Source organism: Oncorhynchus masou, chromosome 16, assembly GCF_036934945.1.
Source record: "Oncorhynchus masou masou isolate Uvic2021 chromosome 16, UVic_Omas_1.1, whole genome shotgun sequence".
NCBI classification, from domain to species: Eukaryota; Metazoa; Chordata; class Actinopteri; order Salmoniformes; family Salmonidae; genus Oncorhynchus; species Oncorhynchus masou.
Window position 1 is genome coordinate 19027994 of NC_088227.1, and position 21585 is coordinate 19049578.

At 39.9% G+C, this 21585-nt stretch overlaps 2 protein-coding genes across 4 annotated transcripts in view; both read left to right on the top strand.

Moving 5' to 3' along the window:
* LOC135557198 (gap junction epsilon-1 protein-like) overlaps positions 1–859 on the top strand; it is a 2922-nt gene extending 2063 nt beyond the window's left edge. Inside the window, exon 3 of the mRNA XM_064990401.1 lies at positions 1–859. This exon is cut by the window's left edge and continues 103 nt beyond it. Within this exon, the coding sequence (XP_064846473.1) occupies positions 1–293 (293 nt within the window). The 3' untranslated portion in view covers positions 294–859.
* A 1299-nt stretch (positions 860–2158) lies between these two features.
* LOC135557604 (vacuolar protein sorting-associated protein VTA1 homolog) overlaps positions 2159–21585 on the top strand; it is a 45342-nt gene continuing 25915 nt past the window's right edge. For all 3 annotated transcript variants that reach the window (XM_064991024.1, XM_064991025.1, XM_064991026.1), the window contains exons 1-2: positions 2159–2372; positions 17356–17450. In XM_064991024.1, coding sequence (XP_064847096.1) covers positions 2282–2372; positions 17356–17450 — 186 coding nt within the window. In that variant the 5' untranslated portion in view covers positions 2159–2281. The remainder of the gene's footprint in view (positions 2373–17355; positions 17451–21585) is intronic.

Genomic DNA, 21585 nt, shown 5'->3' on the forward strand with positions numbered 1-21585 from the left:
CTATATACACCGTCTTCTACATCATCTCTGTCCTGCTAAGAATTATTCTGGAAGTCATCGCCTTTTGGTTGCAGAGCCATCTCTTTGGTTTCCAGGTTCACCCACTCTATATGTGTGATGCCAGTGCCCTAGAAAAGACGTTCAATGTCACAAAATGCATGGTGCCAGAACACTTTGAAAAGACCATATTTTTAAGTGCAATGTACACTTTCACTGGGATCACGGTGCTGCTGTGTGTTGCTGAGATATTTGAGATACTCTGTAGGAGATTGGGTTATTTGACCAATCAATGACCTGCGTGTTATTTTGCTACAGAGTAATTGATCACATTTCAAATTTCTGTGTGTCTATCCAGGTCTCACATGGACACCAATGCCGAAAACTACATACCTCTGCTTTTTTTTGTTGGGAGTTGACACTCAGACACTTTCCATTAATCCCATTGTTTAAGTCAAGTCACACAGATTTAAACCTTACTTTGTCAATAGACTAATGATATTGTTGTGACATATGCAGTTTTTCAATCATTGGCCCACGTAAGAAAGAAACGTGTTACCAGTAATTATAATATTTTCCATATTTGTACGCAGTGAAAAGTTTTATAGGATTCTTGTAGTCTTTTTAGGGGCCTATAGACAAACCTACATCCCACAGTAATGTAATCTAATTGTCCAGTACAACATATGGCCAATGTCATGTCATCAATGGTAACATCCTGATACCCTACGACAGAAGCTGAAAATGGGTCATTTTAAGGCATAGGCAGGCAACAAATTCATCTAATGAAGCTTAGATTTGATTTCAATATTTGGCTTTAATTATTTTCAGGTCATAATACATTAGTAATTATACATTTTGTATGAATTGAAGTACCGGACTATATAAAGGTTCTCAAACTAGTTTGAAATTTGAAAGATTTTTGCACATCTCATTTGATGATTGTAAAATTAAGGTTTTGAAATACTATATATAGGAATGGTGTCAATAACAATAATAATAAGTTAAAGAAGATGGGTTTCCATGCTACCAGATTTATCATGCAGATTCTGCACATCACTGTAGATTTAAGTGTAATTGTTGATAAGTCTGCTGGTCACAGTGTGGATGGTTAACCCATATAGTTGACTATTTTAAGACCCTTTTCATAGCTAGAAGTATTATGCTTTTGATTTAACACTGTTGTTGCTGTACCGAAAATGATTACCTCTTTTGTTTTGTATCTGTAAATTATTATCAGGCATCCATCCAACTTTTGTTATTTTCAGCTAAATGTATCATCTCAGGTACAATATGGCATACTGCTTTCTGGTATTTGTGACAGATGGATAGTTTTAAAGTTTGCCTCTTTCATTTTGTACAGAAAAGCTGAGGTAACTGTTAAAAGAAGCAATGACATTCATTTGGTTGTCAGTAAATCTGAGGAGTATTTTAGAGAAGTGGGATCAATTAGTTATCTGTTACATAGGTTTTTTATTTTTACTCATGTTTGGTTGCTATGTTTACATTTCTTAGGGTAATTGCATTTCATTACATCTATTGTCTGTTTTGACTGCGTGTTCTTTATAAAATTCATAGAACTTCTCAGCTCTGTTTAATAAAAGGGGCACATTTTATGACCAACTCATATTAGGACAATATTGTTCTACAGTATGATGTTTCTAAAAAAATATGTCTGCTTTTTAGCTCAGGATCAAAAATGTTCTTATGTTTCAAAAGTATCAGTTAGGTTAGTTTTTTTTTTTGTTAGAGGTGGTGCTATGCAGCAGCTTTAATGTACTGACAAACTTTTGTATTGACAAAGCAACCCTAGATTAACAGGACTGCTGCACGCCCAGTTTCAGTTGCTTTCTATACAGACCCTGTGTTCATGATAGCCCCATGCTATCTCTTGGGGGGGAAAGGTCAATATGCAGTGTAATCACAGCAGATCATTGTGGTGTCGAACAACTCCCCAAACAACAAGCTGCATGCAGTTCCTGGATGACAGTTTACTGCACAGGTATGCCATAATTGTCATTGATTGATATTACATTCATATTATAATATTGTTGGCTACACAGCTCTTGAGATCACAGCGGAATGCATTGCAGTACACAGTAATGAATATCAATATGATGCTGTTTTGCTTTGATAGTCCTCCGGTCCTGCAGATGGCGCTACACGTATTGAACAAGGAGCAGAAGAATTCTGCGCGATGAGGAACATTTAAAAATATATACATAAAGATAACTAGCGATCCACATTTCGATTGTTGATTAATCTGTTATTGATATTCTTAGAGATGGCTCTTCCACCACAGCTAAAAGCCATTCAGCACTATCTAAGAACTGCACAGGAACATGAGAAGAGGGATCCTGTCGTGGCTTATTACTGTGAGTTTGTACTAGCCAACTCGGCTAACGTTAGTTGCCAATCATCTGTAAACGTATCGGCATAACTATGCATCGTCAAGTCAAATAGCTAACGTTAGGTAACTAACTATTGCGAACATGTAACTCCGTTATGTTATGAGATGCGTAGAGGTTAGCTAGCTAGCGTTAGCTATGGAATCATAACACCAGGTAGTTAATGGTAGCGGCTAACGAATCATCTTGCCAGCTACAACTTTGACAAGTTTTCTTGTTGACAGTCTTACTAGCGGGTAACTAAGTAAACGCACTTCCTGCACCTTTGTTTGTTTCAGTCGGCTTTTTGCTTCCACAACAGTAGTCGAGGTGCATAGCATTTATTACTAGTTAATGTTAGTTGTTAGCCAACTGGTTTAGAAAGGTCGGCTTTAGACAATGCTCAAAGTAAGCTAACGTTAGCTAGCTAACATGCTTTGCCACCTTTGCGAAAAAGAAGTTTATATGGTAAGATCATGGCTGGTTATCTGACTTGCCAGACAGTGTAAGGAAGATATGTGCCTAACGTTGGGTACATTTTGTGACAATCCCTTTCTCTAGAAGAAACAACATAACAAAACGTCCTCAAACTTAGCCCCCTCCTGCAACCTTAAATTCTTTCTGATGGATTGCCGGTAGTTTATTTACACAAATAACTTTTTGCTTCAGAATATTATGAGCGACAGCCACCTAAATTTAAAGGGGATACCTCGGGATTTTGTCATTGATGCCCGTTATCTACTTCCCCAGAGTTAGATTAACTTGTGGATACCATTTTTATGTCTCTATGTCCAGTATAAAGGAAGCTGTTTTGTATGCTGATTATTCAATACAATAGCAAGGTAATGTTGATAAGAATGTCTTTACTTCATCATCTTTGGGTAGCATGCATACAGCTCCATTCAGTGCATAGTACGTAATGCCTAATTTAGCTCACTCCTCACTACAGTAGGATACACACAACAGCAGCGCCATCTATTGGCGTGGGAACATCTCGTAACAGAAGTTAGAGGTAGTTTCGCAAACCAATGCGAACTCGCGTTAACGTACTAGCAGATACCCATAGACTTCCAGCAATTGCACTTACGCCAGTTAGCAATAGAGCTAGCGCTACTTAGCAACTTATTTCAAACTGCACGCAGAGACATAATGATATCCACGAGTTCATCTGACTGGCTGGGGAAGTTGCGTTAGGCTCTCAGAACAAAATCATGCAAAGTTTAGTAACCAAGATATCTCCACTATAATAATGTGTTAAATGTGTTAAGTGCTTTTCATTATACAAGAATAATCTCAAGGTGGATAGAAGAAAAACTACAAAATTATTTTATATATGCAACCATTTCAAACGATGTGGAGGGCTTGGGTAGTTTCACGTGGTGTGCGGTTGTGAGGCTAGTTGGACGCACTGCCAAATTCTCTAAAACGATGTAGAAGGCAGCTTATGGTAGAGAAATATACATTCAAATCTCTGGAAACAGCTCTGGTGGACATTCCTACACTCAGCATACTATTTTTTATTTATTCATGTTTATTTCAGTTCATGAAATATAGGACCAACACTTTACACGTTGCGTTTATATTTTTGTTCAGTATGTGTGTGTCTCGACAATTCCATGGTAACAGAATGACGCTGAGACTTGAAAATGTGTCACTTTTTAAAATGATGCCAAACAAAAGCCATTGATTACAAAATTAAACAAACCATACAACTCTGTGCAAAAGGACACATTTTGCTCAAGGACTAATTTGAAAATTGTGCAAAAAAACGTTTACTCCAAGGACAGTGCAGATGTAAAATTTGGTAACAGAATGATGGTTAAATATCCCAAAATTTGATTGGACCATGTTTTCCAAAAACTGTTAAATATCTACTCTGAATCTAGATTCAAAGATGTCTGCAGAAGGAATGGGGAGTCAGCTATAATGACACCTTAAATTTAACCTCTTTTGGTTATTGAACACTAGAACAGAATGGCGGTAACATAATGACATCATGGGTCCCTGATTTGTACTATACAGAAATGCATAGTTATGAATGGAATTTTCTTTATGGGGATGAGTCCTGAATAGCTACACAAACATTGAAAAATGTAATATCCTCCTTTGCATGTTTGGGTATTGTTACAAAACCAATAACTAGCCTACGGATATTGTTGCACTCGCTTTGTCTAGGACACCTAGGCCTAGTTACGTGGTCTGTAAAAAACAAACAAATGTGGTGTCTATATAGAAAAATACACGTTTTAAAATTCATCCCAATCGATTGGTCAAAAGAACAGACTTTCGGTCAGCGAAAGCCCTAGTTGACAGTTGATTAGATTGTTGTAATAGGGAAAGAAGGAAGTGTATTTAAATGCCTAAATAAAGATTGGCAATAGGTTTAGCTACCGAAGAATCTTCCTGCATGTTTATGGACCAATGAAGCTGTAGATCAGCACGCAATACGTGTGTGCTTTCTCACATCTCAAATTATGGGCAGATTTGAGTAATTTTCATCTTTGTTACTAGCCTTGTTCTTGTTAGATGTTATGTACATTTTATGGCTTGGTAGCAAATGTCATTGCCATTGAGCTAGTTTTCATAGTAGCAGTAAACAGCAGCAAGTGATATGAGCGATTGAGAGAGATGTGAAAGGGAGTAGAGTTACAGCCTCGCTCTATCCAATCGTAGCAGTAGGATCAAGTTACAACCCACCCATTTCTTGAAAGATAGCTGAACTAGCCAATTGAATTGTTTTGAATTTCGTCCAGGCAGCTGAAAAAAAATTACTTTCTTGATCATGGAAAATGACATAAAAGGACTGCTTTCATAAGCATCTGTGATCACATCATGATGTTAAGTTGTACCCATTTGCAATGAATAGATGTTTTTTTGTATATTCTCAAACCAACAGCAGTGCCTATATGATGTCTTTCCATACAGGCGTGACATGCTGGAGTGGTGCTTCGATGCGAATGTTGTTGATCAGTAGACTAATATAAGTCCCAAATGGAAGGAAAACAGATTGTCATCTGCAGCACAATAGACTCCAAAACAAGCTCAATATCTCAATGCACATTCCTATTTAATATGCATTCACCTGTGTTGTGAGTAGGCCTATGCCCTCTTAATTTACCCAGTTTATCAAGAAATGTACCATTTAAAAAAATAAATAATAATACCGTTATGTAGTTTGGTAAAAACGAAGTCCAATGTATTGTTTGATTTTAAAATTGATAAATGAATGCAGACATGGCCGTGTCTAAGAAATGTCATCAATATTCAAATGTAATGATTTTGAATATCGGCCCTCACCCTCCTTGACTCCCAAAAATCGGTATCTGCATCGGCCCTAACATATCCACGTTGGTCGTTTCTACCAGGTTACTATAGCGAACCATGTGTAAAATGGACTGTTGGAGAATGCTTCCCTCACTGATAGAGTATACTGTGGCCTTCCTGTCTGGAAGCTGGAGCCTGATAGGCTCCCATTGAGAGGGGCTGCTGTCTGCCAATACAAGCTTTAACATGGCTCATTATAGAGATCCAGTTGACTGACAATGGCTGCCTTTGGTTGAATGGGATGTTCAGAACATGCTGTGAGGTGGATTAGCCAAATATGCTTGGAAACATGTTTTTCCAGTTTGGGGCCACTGCCCGCCTGGGTTGTTCATTCAAATTGGAATGGTGGGTGTGTTGGTAGAATTGAAAGGAAATCAGTAAAGTAATTGGTGTCCTTTGGATGTCTGTCCTGTTTTATTGTGTGTACTATTATGAATATTGATCTGCAAGAAAATAATGTTATAGCAGGGGGGGGGATTGTCAGTTGATGGGGTTTAGACAAAGTGTAGTAGTGGTAACTTAGTTTTTTCTTGACTTTTCAATTTTGTCTGATTTTTTTATTATTTTTTATTTAGGCTTGTTTGGACTAAAGCAAAGATGGTTGAATGTCTTTCAGCGTCAGAGTTCCTTGTTGCACGGCCAATGTGCGGCAGAGTGGACCATTAATTCAGCATGCCACTGGAGGTCAGCACCAACATGTCTCTGAATGACTCAACCATTGTCTTTGGGAGGTTGTAGAGCTGAGAGCCATAATCCCTGACTACTTCTCTCAACCTGATTCTGCCTTTTGTTTGAAGAACCGCTCAACCATAAGATTTCCATTGTTATGAATCTATACTGAACAAAAATAGAAATGCAACATGCAACAATTTAAAAGATTTTACTGAAATATAGTTCATAGAAGGAACTCAGTCAATTGAAATAAATTCATTACTCCCGAATCTATGGATTTCACATGACTGTTGAGGGGTGGTGGGCTGGTGGTCTGTTGTTGTGAAGCCAGTTGGGTGAAATGTCACATTTTCTAAAAGAATGTTTTTATGGTCTAGATATTAGCATTCAATTATCTGGCAACAACTATGTTGGACATTCCTCCAGTCAGCATGCCAATTGTACACTCCCTCAACTTGAGACATCTGTGGCATTGTGTTTTGTGACACAACTGCACATTTTAGAGTGGCCTTTTATTGTCCCAGCACAAGGCGCACCTGTGTAATGGTCGTGCTGTTTAATCAGCTTCTTGATATGCCACAACTGTCAGGTGGATGGATTATCTTGGCAAAGTAGAATTGCTCACTAACAGGGATGCAAAGAAATTGGTGCACAAAATTTGAGATAAATAAGCTTTTTGTGCCTATTGAGAATTTCTGGGATCTTTTATTTCAGCTCATGAAAAATGAGACCAACACTTTAAATGTTACATTTATATTTTTGTTTAGTATAATTCAAAGATTCAAGACCGATGTAGCCCCCCACTTGATTGCAGAGTAGCCTAAAGCCCAGGCTGTTCTTAGCCAGGCTAACGCGACCCACGTGACTTGGATGCACTGCTCTGGACAGGAGCCCGTTGACAATTTAGTATTCGCACAGAAATTGTGCAAGAGTTTTGAATTGTTCTCTGAACAACACATTCCTTGGGGGTTAAGACCTCTCGTTGTTTGGATTAGAAAATCTGACGGTTGTATTGGTAGGGGGCGACACTCCGGGTCTGTGTGGCTGTCCATGTGGGTATTTGAGTGAGAAAGACGCAGAGAAGAACCAAACAGTAAAAAGCAAAGCACCCTTCATTATCATCACGTCATGTTGACAACATCAAGAAGCCTTTCCAGACTCTGAAATCAGGAGGATTCAAGTTAGGTGTCAGCCAGACTAGGCTATTTAGCTTCAAAGGTCCAATGTAAATCAAATTCACGAAGTTAATAGCTACCATTATTTGAACCAGACTGAATAGGATCCAATTGATTAGTCTACCTTTTAAAGTAGTGTGACATTATGATTATTTCTCTCACAGTTATTAGCCTGAAATGTTGATGGATGAAACCACCTGAATAGCAAATGAGCATTCTCTTTGGTCAAGCATTCATGGTTAGGGGACTCAAGGCTATAGAGGTATTAGTTTGGTGGATTACAGTGATGGCGGGCTTTACAAAAGAGTGGTATAACAATCATTCTTGCTGTCAATGATGAAAGATCTAGGTAGGTGCGTTTTTCATCTTTATCGTCAAGCCGTAACATTACACATTGACCAATTCCACATAGGCTAAGCCTATTGTGCAATGTTCATAATCTAGGCTGAATAGGCTAAACATAGTAGCCTATATGAGCTGTTCCATAGATTCTAGAACAAGGCAAATTCATGATTTTAAATACGTTTTTGTGATTTTAAAGGGGAAAGGGAACACTTTAGGAAATAAATCTAAGTGAACAGGTGTATTCAATCTACTAATACTAAACATGTGCATGTAGCAGAAAAAAAACATCTCTATATTTAATATTTTGATCGTCGACAAGGTTTATTTGAGCTATGGTCAGCACCATTTTAAATTGTCATAATAACGACTGACGCCAGTGACGCAAATTGTCTGGTATTGAGTTTTCGAGAGCTCAGGAAGATGGCAACATCAAGTAGTAATTCAAACATGAACTGTACAGCAACAGGCTGTAGGAATTGGCTTCAAAAAAATCACTCTAATGACAGGTCAGCTCGTGCAAGCAGGATCTGCAACCAGCTCTTCGAGGAGGATGACTTCATCACGAAGGGAACTTTCGATGCATCAACTGGGAGTTTACGAATGGAAAGGAGTCATAGGCCTACGTTGAGGCGCTCTGCTTGCTCCTACCTTTTCAATTTCGAGGGTTATGGTGTGTAGGGGTTACCGACCGACCATCATCAACATTGTTGACTTCAGAGTCAAGCAAAAGCCGGCCCTGCATTAAAGACCATAATTGGTTAAAGAAAATTATGATAAATAAAAAAGTATACCAGTTAAATTTAAGGACCAAACAATTGACAGCCGTGCCATATAGATGGGAATAGATTTGACGTACCGATTCCATGGCACATGGTTTATGAAGAGATATGCAAAAGGACGCCGGATTCAAAATTATTATACAAAATTCTTGCAACCAATAAAATGTTATTTATATCGGGGGATACAACCTTCCCAGCTCTGCAGATTCTGCTGCGACGAGTCAGAATCATTAGATCATTTGTTTTGGTACTGTCCAAATGTAGCTTGTTTTTGGTCACAGGTCCAGGAATGCCTGAGGAATTGCAATATTTACCTGGAGCTAACCCTGCAGATAGCACTAATGGGCGATCTGAAAAGTAATAGTCAATCGATCAATAATAAAATAATAGTTTTAGCAAAAATAAACTATGAGAATAGAAAGCTTCAGAACTTTTGTGAAACAGCACAGTTAAATTTTTTTATGGCAATGGTGGATGGATGGTGTTAAGAGAATGATGGGAGGGGTTGAATTGAGCTGAAGGTTGGGAGTAATAACAACTAATATCAACTAGATAACTAATGTAGAAAATACTGTGCCTGTAAAACATGCAAAGGTTAAGAACCTATGAAAGAGCACAGTTTAAAGATATGGCAAACCGGATGGACATCAGAAGTTGAGGGTAGAGGAAAGACAGGAGTAAAAACAAACAAATTAGAACTATTGTAAAATAGACTGTGTCCATAAAATGTATATAGTATGTATTAGCTGGAAATACAGGCCTATGTTATTCACTAGTTTGCTCCAATTGGGGGATGTGTGGTAGGGTTGCAGGGTAATAAAGGAAATATATCTACATATTAAAAAAAAACAAATATATTTTCAAAATATTATTAAAAAAAATATATGGAGGATTGGAAGTGATGCAGACAATTAGATTGTAGTTTCCATCATATCTGCGATATTAACCCCCCCCCCCCTCCCCAAATGTGCCAATATTGCCATTTACAGTTAGTTAGCTGGCGTTCTAAATCCTACTGTTTCCATTCCCCTTTAACCACCATTATTTAACCCAAGTGCCCTTTTTCTTGACTGTGGCACCTGTATCTTTCCTACTAGTGTAGACCCCTGCACAATGGCGCTGTGCTACAGTATTCATTTATGGAAAAGGCTCTCTTTAACATTGTTTTCCCTCCCGCTTCCTGGAGTTCACCCAGCCTTTGGATTGAAATGCAGCTACATAATAACATCCTTGTAGTGAGGAGAGCGAGTACGCAGGCTAGCATTCCAGAATACACAATTCTGTTCTCACTGCAGATGTCAGTGAAAAAACTTGGTCACGTCCAAACTGAGGTCTCGGCTCACACAGTTTTACATTTCATTTTTTTTTATGTCTAACGTCAAGCTTGCGTAGGGGATGCATGCCAGGACAAGCATGTATTCTTCCCATTTGTAACCATTTAACAAGGGTTCTAGTTACATTCTAATAGTTCTGAAACCCGAAAGATTATTGACCGAATGTTATAGGCGGTTTTGTTGCTTCAAGATATTTTGACAAGGATGTCTTAGCGTAGGCCTGCGTTGTGGTGTTTCAACTACCACCCTCCTGTTTCTGTGAAAGCACCGTTGTATGGTGAAAAATATTAAATGACTGCTTGTAAGATTGGGAAGTATTCTTGAACATTCTCTTCGAAGAGGACTGTCTACAGTAGAGGACACCGATCCCAGGAAAATTGGCTACATAGTGCATCATACAGGGATGATTTCTGTATTTTGACAGTTTAAATATCTTGACAACTTGATTGCTGACAAGCAAAACATTTTGTGACTATGTCAACAATGGACTAATGAAAAGAGTTTATCCTTTAAGCTGCATTCAATATGTCTATATAATCAAAGTAGGCTAGAGGACGAATGACTGCTGCTGACTGTCTATGTTTGTGTCACCTTTTTAAGTCAACATATCATTGGACACTGTAGTTTGTCATTCTCTTACGTCTCAGTCTGGGCGAGAGATGATTTCCAAAAACTTGTGAGCGAATGCTGTAACCACTCTGGCCATCCATGTTGTTCCCTTACTCAACATACTCACATAAAAAGTTCTGCCCATGGCAAAATGATTTTTTTTTTTCCCCTGAAGTACAGTCGAATTATGGTTTCTATTTTCATGGCCTTGTATCGTGAATGGTCTCAGTGTTGCATTGTTTCACGGGAGGAAAATTGGATGTTAATGCTGTATGAGCGTAATGGCTTGACAAAGGATGAGATTGTGGGTGCCCACTGTGATGTGCTGTGACCAACATCATATGAACAAATTGATCCCCTTGGCTTTGGTTGTGGTTAATTGTTTAGAAAATATCGACAGGCATACTTTGGCATAGTTTTGCGAGACATTTTCATTCTCAGCTTGCCATTGTCTGTGGTTAGACAGTGATTTTCAATTTTTTTTGTTCCTAAACTTTTTGAACAGTGTTCTCAATTATTAATATTCTCCTGTTTTTTTTTACATGCTTTGTTTTGATAGATGATAGAGGGTGAAGCCTATTAACAATACATGTAATTATGGGGAGCATATGGAATAGTGTCTATCTAAACTGAACTGAATAGTATCAAATTGAACCCTAAAGTAGTGACTGTATTATTCTGTTCTGCTTTTGTCTCATAAGTTGGTGACCTTTAACCCGTCTCCCTCCGGGGTTTGATGTTCAATTGTCATTTGAATTGAGTCCGTGTTATCGTTGGAGAGATGGAGATAACCATTTAACAGGCCCAGTCTGGCATTTTGGTTCCAGCCCCAGGCTTTTCCTTGTTCATTTTTAATGCTGCAGCATTCAACCGGCCATACACTATGATGGCATTCCAGGTGGGGTACTGCTGTCAGAAACTTGAGAAACAAAGAAATATATGTATTTTCTCACTCGATTAGGCCGCATTATTATATAGCTGCCTTGAATGCGGGATTTAGCCTAGATGGCATAATTTATAATTGAAACAGACTTGCAGTGCATTCAGAAAGAATTCAGACCTCTTTACTTTTTCCACTTTTTGTTACGTTACAGCCTTGTTCTAAAATTGATAAAATATTTTTTTCCCCTCATCAATCTACACATCATACCCCATAATGACAAAGCGGAAACAGGTGTTTGCAAATGCATACATTAAAAAAAAATATCACATTTGCCTAGTTAAATAAAAGTATTCAGACCTTTTACTCAGTATTTTGTTGAAGCACCTTTGGAAGCGATTACAGCCTTGATTCTTCTTGGGTAGGACGCTATAAGCTTGGCACACCTGTACTTGGGGAGTTTCTCCCATTCTTCTCTGTAGATCCTCTCGAGCCCTGTCAGGTTGGATGTGGAGCGTCTCTGCACAGCTATTTTCAGGTTTTCCAGAGATGTTCGATCGGGTTCATGTCCGGGCTCTGGCTGGGCCACTCAAGGACATTTAGAGACTTGTCCCCAAGCCACTCCTGCATTGTCTTGGCTGTTTGCTTAGGGTCGTTGTCCTGTTGGAAGATGAACCTTCGCCCCAGTCTGAGGTCCTGAGCGCTCTGGAGCAAGTTATCATCAAGGATCTCTCTGTACTTTGCTCCATTCATCTGTCCCTCAATTCTGACTAGTCTTGCAGTTTCTACCGCTGAAAAACATCCCATCAGCATGCTTCATCCTAGGGATTGGGCCAGGTTTCCTCCAGACGTGATGCTTGGCATTCAGGCCAAAGTGTTTGTTTCATCAGAACAGATAATCTTGTTTCTCATGGTCTGAGAGTCCTTTAGGTGCCTTTTGGCAAACTCCTAGCTGTCATGTGCCTTTTACTGAGGAGTGGCTTCCGTCTGGCCACTCTACCATGATTGGTGGAGTGCTGCAGAGGTGCTTGTCATTCTGGGAGGTTCTCCCATCTCCACAGAAGAACTCTGGAGCTCTGTCAGAGTGACCATCAGGTTTTTGGTCACCTCCCTGACCAAGGCCCTTCTCCCTTGATTGCTCAGTTTGGCCAGGTGGCCAGCTCTAGGAAGAGTCTTGGTGATTCCAAACTTCTTCCATTTAAGAATGATGGCCACTGTGTTCTTGGGGACCTTCAATGCTGCAGACATTTTTTGGTACCCTTCCCCTAATCTGTGCCTCGACACAATCCTGTCTCGGTGCTCTACGGACAATTCCTTCGACCTCATAGCTTGGTTTTTGCTGTGACATGCACTGTCAACTGTGGGACCTTATACAGACAGGTGTGTGCCTTTCCAAATCATGTTCAATCAATTTAATTTACGACAGGTGGACTCCATGTTGTATAAACATGTCAAGGATGATCAATGGAAACAGTGCACCAGAGCTCAATTTCGAGTCTCATAAAAAAAGGGGGTCAGAATACTTATGTAAATAAGGTATTTCTGTTTTTTTTATTTTTAATAAACTGTTTTCACTTTGTCCTTTTTTGGGTAATGGGGGTAGATTGACGAGGTAAAAAATGTATTTAATCAATTTTAGAACAGGGCTGTAATGTAACAAAATGTGGAAAATGTGAAGGTCTGAATACTTTCCAAATGCACTGTCTGCTGTCTGTTACTGCTTCACTGCCTCATACCCATCACTGTTGATCTGGACAAGAATGATTACTGGATTCCTTGGTCTGTAAACATTGACATTTACAGTGAAACATAACATTTTTCCCACTCATAGGCTTCATACTGAGAGCAGCCTTGTGTCAAAGACCGGTGCCTTTATTTAAATTAACCCACTGTATTTTTGCCTTACTTAGAGCACTCCCAGCTGGGCATATTTGCTTTTTTCTTTTCTGCTGGGAATCACCGTGTTTTACAATGTAATGATTGGAAATGTGACTTTTGCTGATTTAGTCTATTGATGTGCTGCTGAAAGGGAAGCTGATGTTGGCTTACCTACTTTCTGCCCTCTTCAGCTCACAGGCAGGTCTATAGAAGCCTGTTGCATTTGAGGCAAAGACAGTTGGCAAAGGTAGTTGTCAAAACTTCAGAATGACAAGTGCATCACTGGTCTTACTGACGAGCTCAATAAAATACTGTACTTTACATTGTCATTTTGGTAACACATTCGCTGAAATATTGTGGTTGCTCATGGTTTGGTGTAGCCTATTCTATGATCTGCTTAGCAAATTGCATGGTCACTCTTTGAAGAATGGCAGATCCTTGTTCCTTGGCTAGACAGGCTATAGGCTACAAGCTGTTCTAGTGGCTCGCCTTTTAATTTCCTTAGAGACAGCAGCATCCATCAACCTGTGTGCATTTAAATTGCCAATGTGTGGGTGGTGAAAGGTGTTATCTTCATTAGAGAGGAGGACACCTACATGGGTTCTGGGTAAGCAGAGTCCACATGCCTGCCTTTGACTAGCTAATGACTTTGAACTACAGCTGGCGCGATTTGTTGTTCTGTCCCGGTTGGAGACAGCACATTATTAAGGCTCTGACTGAAGTCCTTCAGGGACTCCGAGCCTCACCTCAGGCTCTAGACTACCATTCAAAAGTCAGTATACTGCTTTTTCTTCTACCTTTTCCTGGTTATACTCGTTTTCTATTATTGTTCTACAGCCTACATACAGTGGGGCAAAAAAGTATTTAGTCAGCCACCAATTGTGCATGTTTTCCCACTTAAAAAGATGAGAGGCCTGTAATTTTCATCATAGGCACACTTCAACTATGATGGACAAAATGAGAGAAAAACAATTCCAGAAAATCACATTGTAGGATTTTTAATGAATTTATTTGCAAATTATGGTGGAAAATAAGTATTTGGTCAATAACAAAAGTTTATCTCAATACTTTGTTATATACCCTTTGTTGGCAATGACAGAGGTTAAACGTTTTCTGTAAGTCTTCACAAGATTTTCACACACTGTTGCTGGTATTTTGGCCCATTCCTCCATGCAGATCTCCTCTAGAGCAGTGATGTTTTGGGGCTGTTGCTGGGCAACACGGACTTTCAACTCCCTCCAAAGATTTTCTATGGGGTTGAGATCTGGAGACTGGCTAGGCCACTCCAGGACCTTGAAATGCTTCTTACGAAGCCACTCCTTCATGCCTGGGTGGTGTGTTTGGGATCATTGTCATGCTGAAAGACCCAGCCACGTTTCATCTTCAATGCCCTTGCTGATGGAAGGAGGTTTTCACTCGAACTCTCACGATACATGGCCCCATTCATTCTTTCCTTTACACGGATCAGTTGTCCTGGTCCCTTTGCAGAAAAACAGCCCAAAAGCATGATGTTTCCAGCCCCGTGCTTCACAGTAGGTATGGTGTTCTTTGGATGCAACTCTGCATTCTTTGTCCTCCAAACACGACGAGTTGAGTTTTTACCAAAAGGTTGTATTTTGGTTTCATCTGACATTCTCCCAATCTTCTTCTGGATCATCCAAATGCTCTCTAGCAAACTTCAGACAGGCCTGGACATGTACTGGCTTAAGCAGGGGGACACGTCTGGCACTGCAGGATTTGAGTCCCTGGCGGCGTAGTGTGTTACTTATGGTAGGCTTTGTTACTTTGGTCCCAGCTCTCTGCAGGTCATTCACTAGTTCCCCCTGTGTGGTTCTGGGATTTTTGCTCACCGTTCTTGTGATCATTTTGACCCCACGGGTTGAGATCTTGCGTGGAGCCCCAGATTGAGGGAGATTATCAGTGGTCTTGTATGTCTTCCATTTCCTAATAATTGCTCCCACAGTTGATTTCTTCAAACCAAGCTGCTTACCTATTGCAGATTCAGTCTTCCCAGCCTGGTGCAGGTCTACAAATTTGTTTCTGGTGTCCTTTGACAGCTCTTTGGTCTTGGCCGTAGTGAAGTTTGGAGTGTGACTGTTTGAGGTTGTGGACAGGTGCCATTAATACAGATAACGAGTGGAGGACAGAGGAGCCTCTTAAAGAAGACGTTACAGGTCTGTGAGAGCCAGAAATCTTGCTTGTTTGTAGGTGACCAAATACTTATTTTCCACCATAATTTGCAAATAAATTCATAAAAAATCCTACAATGTGATTTTCTGGATTTTTTTATTTTTTTCATTTTTATCTGTCATAGTTGAAGTGTACCTATGATGAAAATGACAGGCCTCTCATCTTTTTAAGTGGGAGAACTTGCACAATTGGTGGCTGACTAAATACCTTTTTGCCCCACTATGTAGGATCTTAATTTGACCAATTTCTGCAACCAGTTGATCAAATTAAGATCCAACATCAGTAGTCCTAGGTGTCACTTCCCACATCTTCATTCATTTATCACGTGTGAATAGAACTGTCAAGTCGGTTGTTCCTGAATTTGCAGTAGCTCTTTTTGTTAATTCAGGACCTCAATCTGCAGTAGATTTAATTGCAATTTAATTGGGGTTTATGATAGGCCCAGCCTTGGTATGAATGATGATGTTAGACAACATGCTCTAACGGGACTGATAATGATATTGCAGTGAAGTAGCATTAATGTTAGTTAAAACGTGCATTATAGTCATTGATTCTTACCAGTTATTTATGCTTACTAAATATCGGTGGGTCGAGTTACCCGTCATCATTATCATAGGGGGTAAGGAGTGGGGCAAAATGCTGGGGAATTATCTTGCATATCTTCTGGGGGAGAGGATCAATTCCCTTGGATGGAGGTTTCCCTCCGGTCTGAAATAACCCTCGCCCTCTCCCATCCAGAGCGACACACAGGGGCAACCAGGGTCAACACCCAAGGGCACGTGGACAGATCTCCCACAAAGTCAAAAATCGGGACCCGCTCCCAACCGCCATGCCACCAACCCTCCAAGATACCCCCACAGTTCCCCGAGAGCTGCCCTTCAACTACCCGAGCCCCCACACACACACACACACCGACACACACACACGTCTCCCACCAAGTCCAAAAAATGACCTGAACTTAGACAGTTCTTTGTTGGTTGGAAACTGCAGCACTCGAAACAGCTGTAAGCCCAGAGTTGTTGGACTTGGCAGTGACGTCTCAAACATTCAGTGTGAGTCCAAAAGTTGCACACAGCGAAGACGTTAAGGCTCATGGGACTATCCCTCACCAGATGTCTGGGTGTGCGCATGTTTTAAATCTCTGAAAACTGAGAGAAGGGCGCTAATGGTCCAGAGTCTGGATGCATACAATTGAAGCATGCAAGGATCTGGCAACATGGAGAAGAGGGTGGACGGACAGTGTGTTTTTAATAACATGAGAGCCAAGACTGTGTATCCAGGCTGTTATGTGCTCAGTGGTACAATGCTAAGGAGACAACCGCAATAATGCTAATATTTACACAGCCTCTTTCACAGACTTGCACTGTTGAGAGGATGAATAATTTCACCCAAAGTGAGTGTCATAACTAACAGAGGAATGTGAAAATAATCAAGTAAGGCTCAAGTTTTAAGAAACTAGTAAGGTCTATTTCTCGAGGTTCTCAGACTGCATGCTGGACAAATTATTAGGGTACTTTAATTTGAAAGACCTCATCGTGAACGCAAAAACACATTTTTGATTTCCTCCACATCATAACATACAGAACAATGTACCCAGTCCACTTTTGCTCTTACCATATCAACTTACGGTAGCCAAAAATCTCAAATGAAATACTTGACAGATGATCAGATCTGGGAACCAGAGAGTGTTGACATTTTGATATTGTAGAAACCTTTTCAGTGAAACATCACCACTGACGCATTGCTCTGAGATTAAATAGTGATACCTGTTTCTTTCTCTGTCAGGTCGGCTTTATGCTATGCAGACGGGAATGAAACTGGACAGCAAAACCCCAGAATGTCGGAAGTTTCTTGTGAAATTGATGGACCAGTTAGAAACGGTAAGATATCAGCCAGCCTACACTTTGCAATGTTTAAACAGGTTTGCTCACAATATAACAAGTCTATCTACTATTGTCCCATTGTATTCACATTATTATTAGTTGATTTAATAGATTTTCGGTCAGATGTCATAATGCACTAAACACTAGAATGTGAGGTAGGCTAGATGGATAATGCTATCTAGTTCCTCAACTCTGTACAATTATCCACAAAGTAAACCCCACCACTTATGTCTTTTAGGGAACTGCAGTAATGAATATCTTCAAACCCATCCTGGCTGCTAAGAGCTCTTTAGGATTAATGGCATTTAACTTTTTTTCCAAAGCGAGTCAGGGACAGGCCTTCTAGCAGATTCAATTTCCCCTCAGAAGTGGATTATGGCACTGCCTCACAAAAAGGCCATTAACGGAAGAGTGGCAGCCTCCCATGGTTGAGTTCTGCAGACATGATTGAAATGTCTGCACCTCATCATTTTCAATTATAGGAGTGAGATACTCTTTGATTCAACCTAACATCTGTAATGTACAGTCATTGCTGAATAATCCAATTTGAGGATGAATTCCTTGATTCACATTCGCAATGTTGTCAAAAGGTGAATGCCAAATGTTTTATTTCAGATGCCAAATGTCAAGCAGTTATGATTTAGCTTTTCCATCAGGTATTTACATCTCTCTAAAATAAATAATGTAGCTCACAATTTGATTAGGTAAACTTTTTAAAGTTATCCAAGGACAATTTGGAATTTGAGAGTCTGCTAACGCATTTAGTCAAAGCTTATGGAATTTACAATAGATTATTTTTTCCCTCTCATCAATCTACTCACAATATCCCATAATGACAGGGCTAAAACAGGTTTTTAGACATTTTTTGCAATGTGTATATATTAAAAAACAACAAATACCTTATTTACATAAGTATTCCGACCCTTTGTTATGAGACTCAAAATTGAGCTCAGATGCATCCTGTTTCAATTGATCATCCTTGAGATGTTTCTACAACTTGATTGATGTCCACCTGTGGTAAATTCTATTGATTGGACATGATTTGGAAAGGCACACACCTGTCTATAAGGTCTCACAGTTGACAGTGCATGTCAGAACAAAAATCAAGCCATGAGGTCGAAGGAATTGTCCATAGAGCTCCGAGACAGTATTGTGTTGAGGCACATATCTGGGGAAGGGTACCAAAACATTTCTGCAGCATTGAAGGTCCCCAGAACAAACCACCAAGACTTCCTAGAGCTGGCCGCCCGGCAAAACTGAGCGGAGAAGGGCCTTGGTCAGGGATATGACCAAGAACTTGATGGTCACTCTGACAGAGCTGGAGAGTTCCTCTGTTAAGATGGGAGAACCTTCCAGAAGGACAACCATCTCCAACCACTCCACCAATCGGGCCGCTGTACCGCGACGCTCCACATCCATCTGACAGAGCTCGAGAGGATCTGCAGAGAAGAATGGGAGAAACTCCACAAATACAGATGTGACAAGCTTATAGTGTCCTACCCAAGAAGATTTGAGGCTGTAATCGCTGCCAGAGGTGCTTCAACAAAGTACTGAGTATAGGGTCTGAATATTTATGTATATAAAAAAATGGAAATATCACATTTGCAAAGAATTCTTAACTGTTTTTGCTTTGTCATTATGGGGTATTGTGTGTAGATTGAGGGGAAACTATTTAATCAATTTTATAATAAGGCTGTAATGTAACAAAATGTGGAAAATGTCATTGGGTCTGAATAGTTTCTGAGTGCACTGTATGTTTTGAACAATGAATTCCTTCAGAAATCCTTTGACTGGAATTGTGAAACGTAATGAAAAATCTAATATCTACTTGAAGTTTCAAGCTCTGCATTTTAACGGAGATTTAAGACCAGATCACCATATATTTTCCTGGAGATTTCCTAAAAAGGTTTTAATGCGCCATAGGTGGTCGTGTCGCATGAACTAAGATTTGGCACATGACGATTTAATGTTCTCTTTATCTATTCTCTGTCAAACATTCACTCTTTGATATGTGTATCCTTCATTGAGGAACGTTTGTTAGATGTCGTGGAAAGGAAGCTACAATAATAACCAATACATTCTCATGTAAAAATGAACTGTTATATCATCTATTTATGTAATTGTGAAAAAAAATTGGCAATTTCTGAACATCTATTTTATCTTATAAAATGGTTCCCTTTGAGAACTGTGGTGACCCCAATGTTTTGAGAGCACTGTATTCACATCAGAGTTCAAAAGACAGGGTTTTATGGTGTTCCTCTAATATGGGGAGCAGGAAGCAACCTCAGGATGCTGTTTGCTCCTGTGCCCAGGGATTTTTATTGACATTTTGGAACCAATTAAAGAAAGCCCTGGGATTTTCTTGTCCCCCGAGCCGGGTTTTACTGTTGCTGTAGTAAGATTCATTACATGTCACAGCAACAGGATGTCTTAGCCAGCCCCAGTGGATACATCCGGTCTGAAGGGCTTTTAAAAAGGTGGTGAAGAAACCTATGAAATACACGTTTAACTTTTAACCCACTATCGCAAATTAGGTCAATATGGACTCGGTACAGATTGTAAAACTTGTCTTACGTCTTGTATGATATTTCTGGAAGTGAATGTGGAACCATTGTTTTATTTGTCCTCCCTAATCATGAGAAAATGAGTAAGGAAGACATTCATTCCATTCCAGAAGTGAATGCAGGGTATGAAACTGAAGAAACAGAAATCTTACACCACACACCATGTGGAACTTTCTAATTTCACCAAATGACAGTTTAATTTCCACTAAAGCCACACATTTCTAGTTAAACAAACAACCAATTATTGTTATTTTGTGCAGAGAATGGATAATTAAGATGACAATCTGTATTTTGTTCTGGCATTGAAAAGCTTAATCGTGCCCGCAGCCCAGCCCTCGACATATTGACCAGTATGGCTGGCTGAGTGCCATCGTTCAGGCTGCTGATTGCTGTTTGGGCCGGGGTAGACGCAATCTTGGCTCGTTCTCTGCATCGTTTAATTAGCTTTCTTAGAGCAGTGGATTAGGCAAGAAAGGTCTGGTGGAAGATATTGCCAGTAGTTAGGCTATACACTAATGGGCATCGGTTTCATGGAAACGGCTGTTGTTTTCCTGATCGCAGCATTGGGCGTCTTCAACATTGCATGCCCAGTCACTTCAATGCACTGGCCATTTTGTTTTTGTTCTCCTAAAGTCCTTCTACAGGATTGTCGATAGGTCTAGCTCTGGTATGTTAGGGTTGCTTTAAGACACTTGAAAAGGGCTGCAAGAAAGACGTCACTCAAACCATCAAAGAAGAAGCGGCCCTTCATGGAAGTATCGTCCTGAACTATTGGAAATTGTGTTTTTCAAAGCTGTTTTAGTACCACATGGATTTCTAGAGAACCCAGAGGAGTGGTGTGATCCAAACTGAATCCTTTGATTCAATTAGGAGTTTGATCCTTGACTCTTCTTTCTATAAAGTCGGCATGCTTCCTTCCAAGTACTCCGCTACACTTTAGCACAAGTGATGTACTGTGCTGTGTATTGCCTTAAGGATAGGTTGAGATTTCATTAAAACGTGAACAGTACGTCCATTCAGAAGAGCAGAGTCCACCTGTTGAAATGTAACCAGTATTATTTGCTTTACTGATTTTACAAGGAAACCTGACGCTCTCTAGCAGACTGTAACATCTCAGAGAACAGCTGCCTCTGCTGCAGTAAGTGAGCTTTGCGGATGTATTTTTGGGCACTGGCCACGACAAACCATTAAGACACAATAGCATTAAGACACAGCAGTCATTTAATTTGTCAGGGGCAAACGGGTTGAACATGTATAAGGGTGAAGACAAAATCAACTTAACAACACTACCCAATCACAATTCGGGTCGAGAAGAATGACTTAAGTTTTAAAGTCACTGGTATTGTCATAGATGACTCATTGCCATGTAAGAGAGGTGTAATAAAGTTAAGTGCCAGTTCTTGGCCACTGGCTTTGATGTTTTCCGGTGAAATCCAATGTCCTTTTGGTCAGTGGTTTACTAGTGGTCTTCTGTACAAGGTTTATTGTCCAGCGTTGTTGAAATGAGTGCGGTAAAACCATCCCTTGGTTATTGTCCATGTTATTATCTGTTGGTGCGTCTCCAGAGA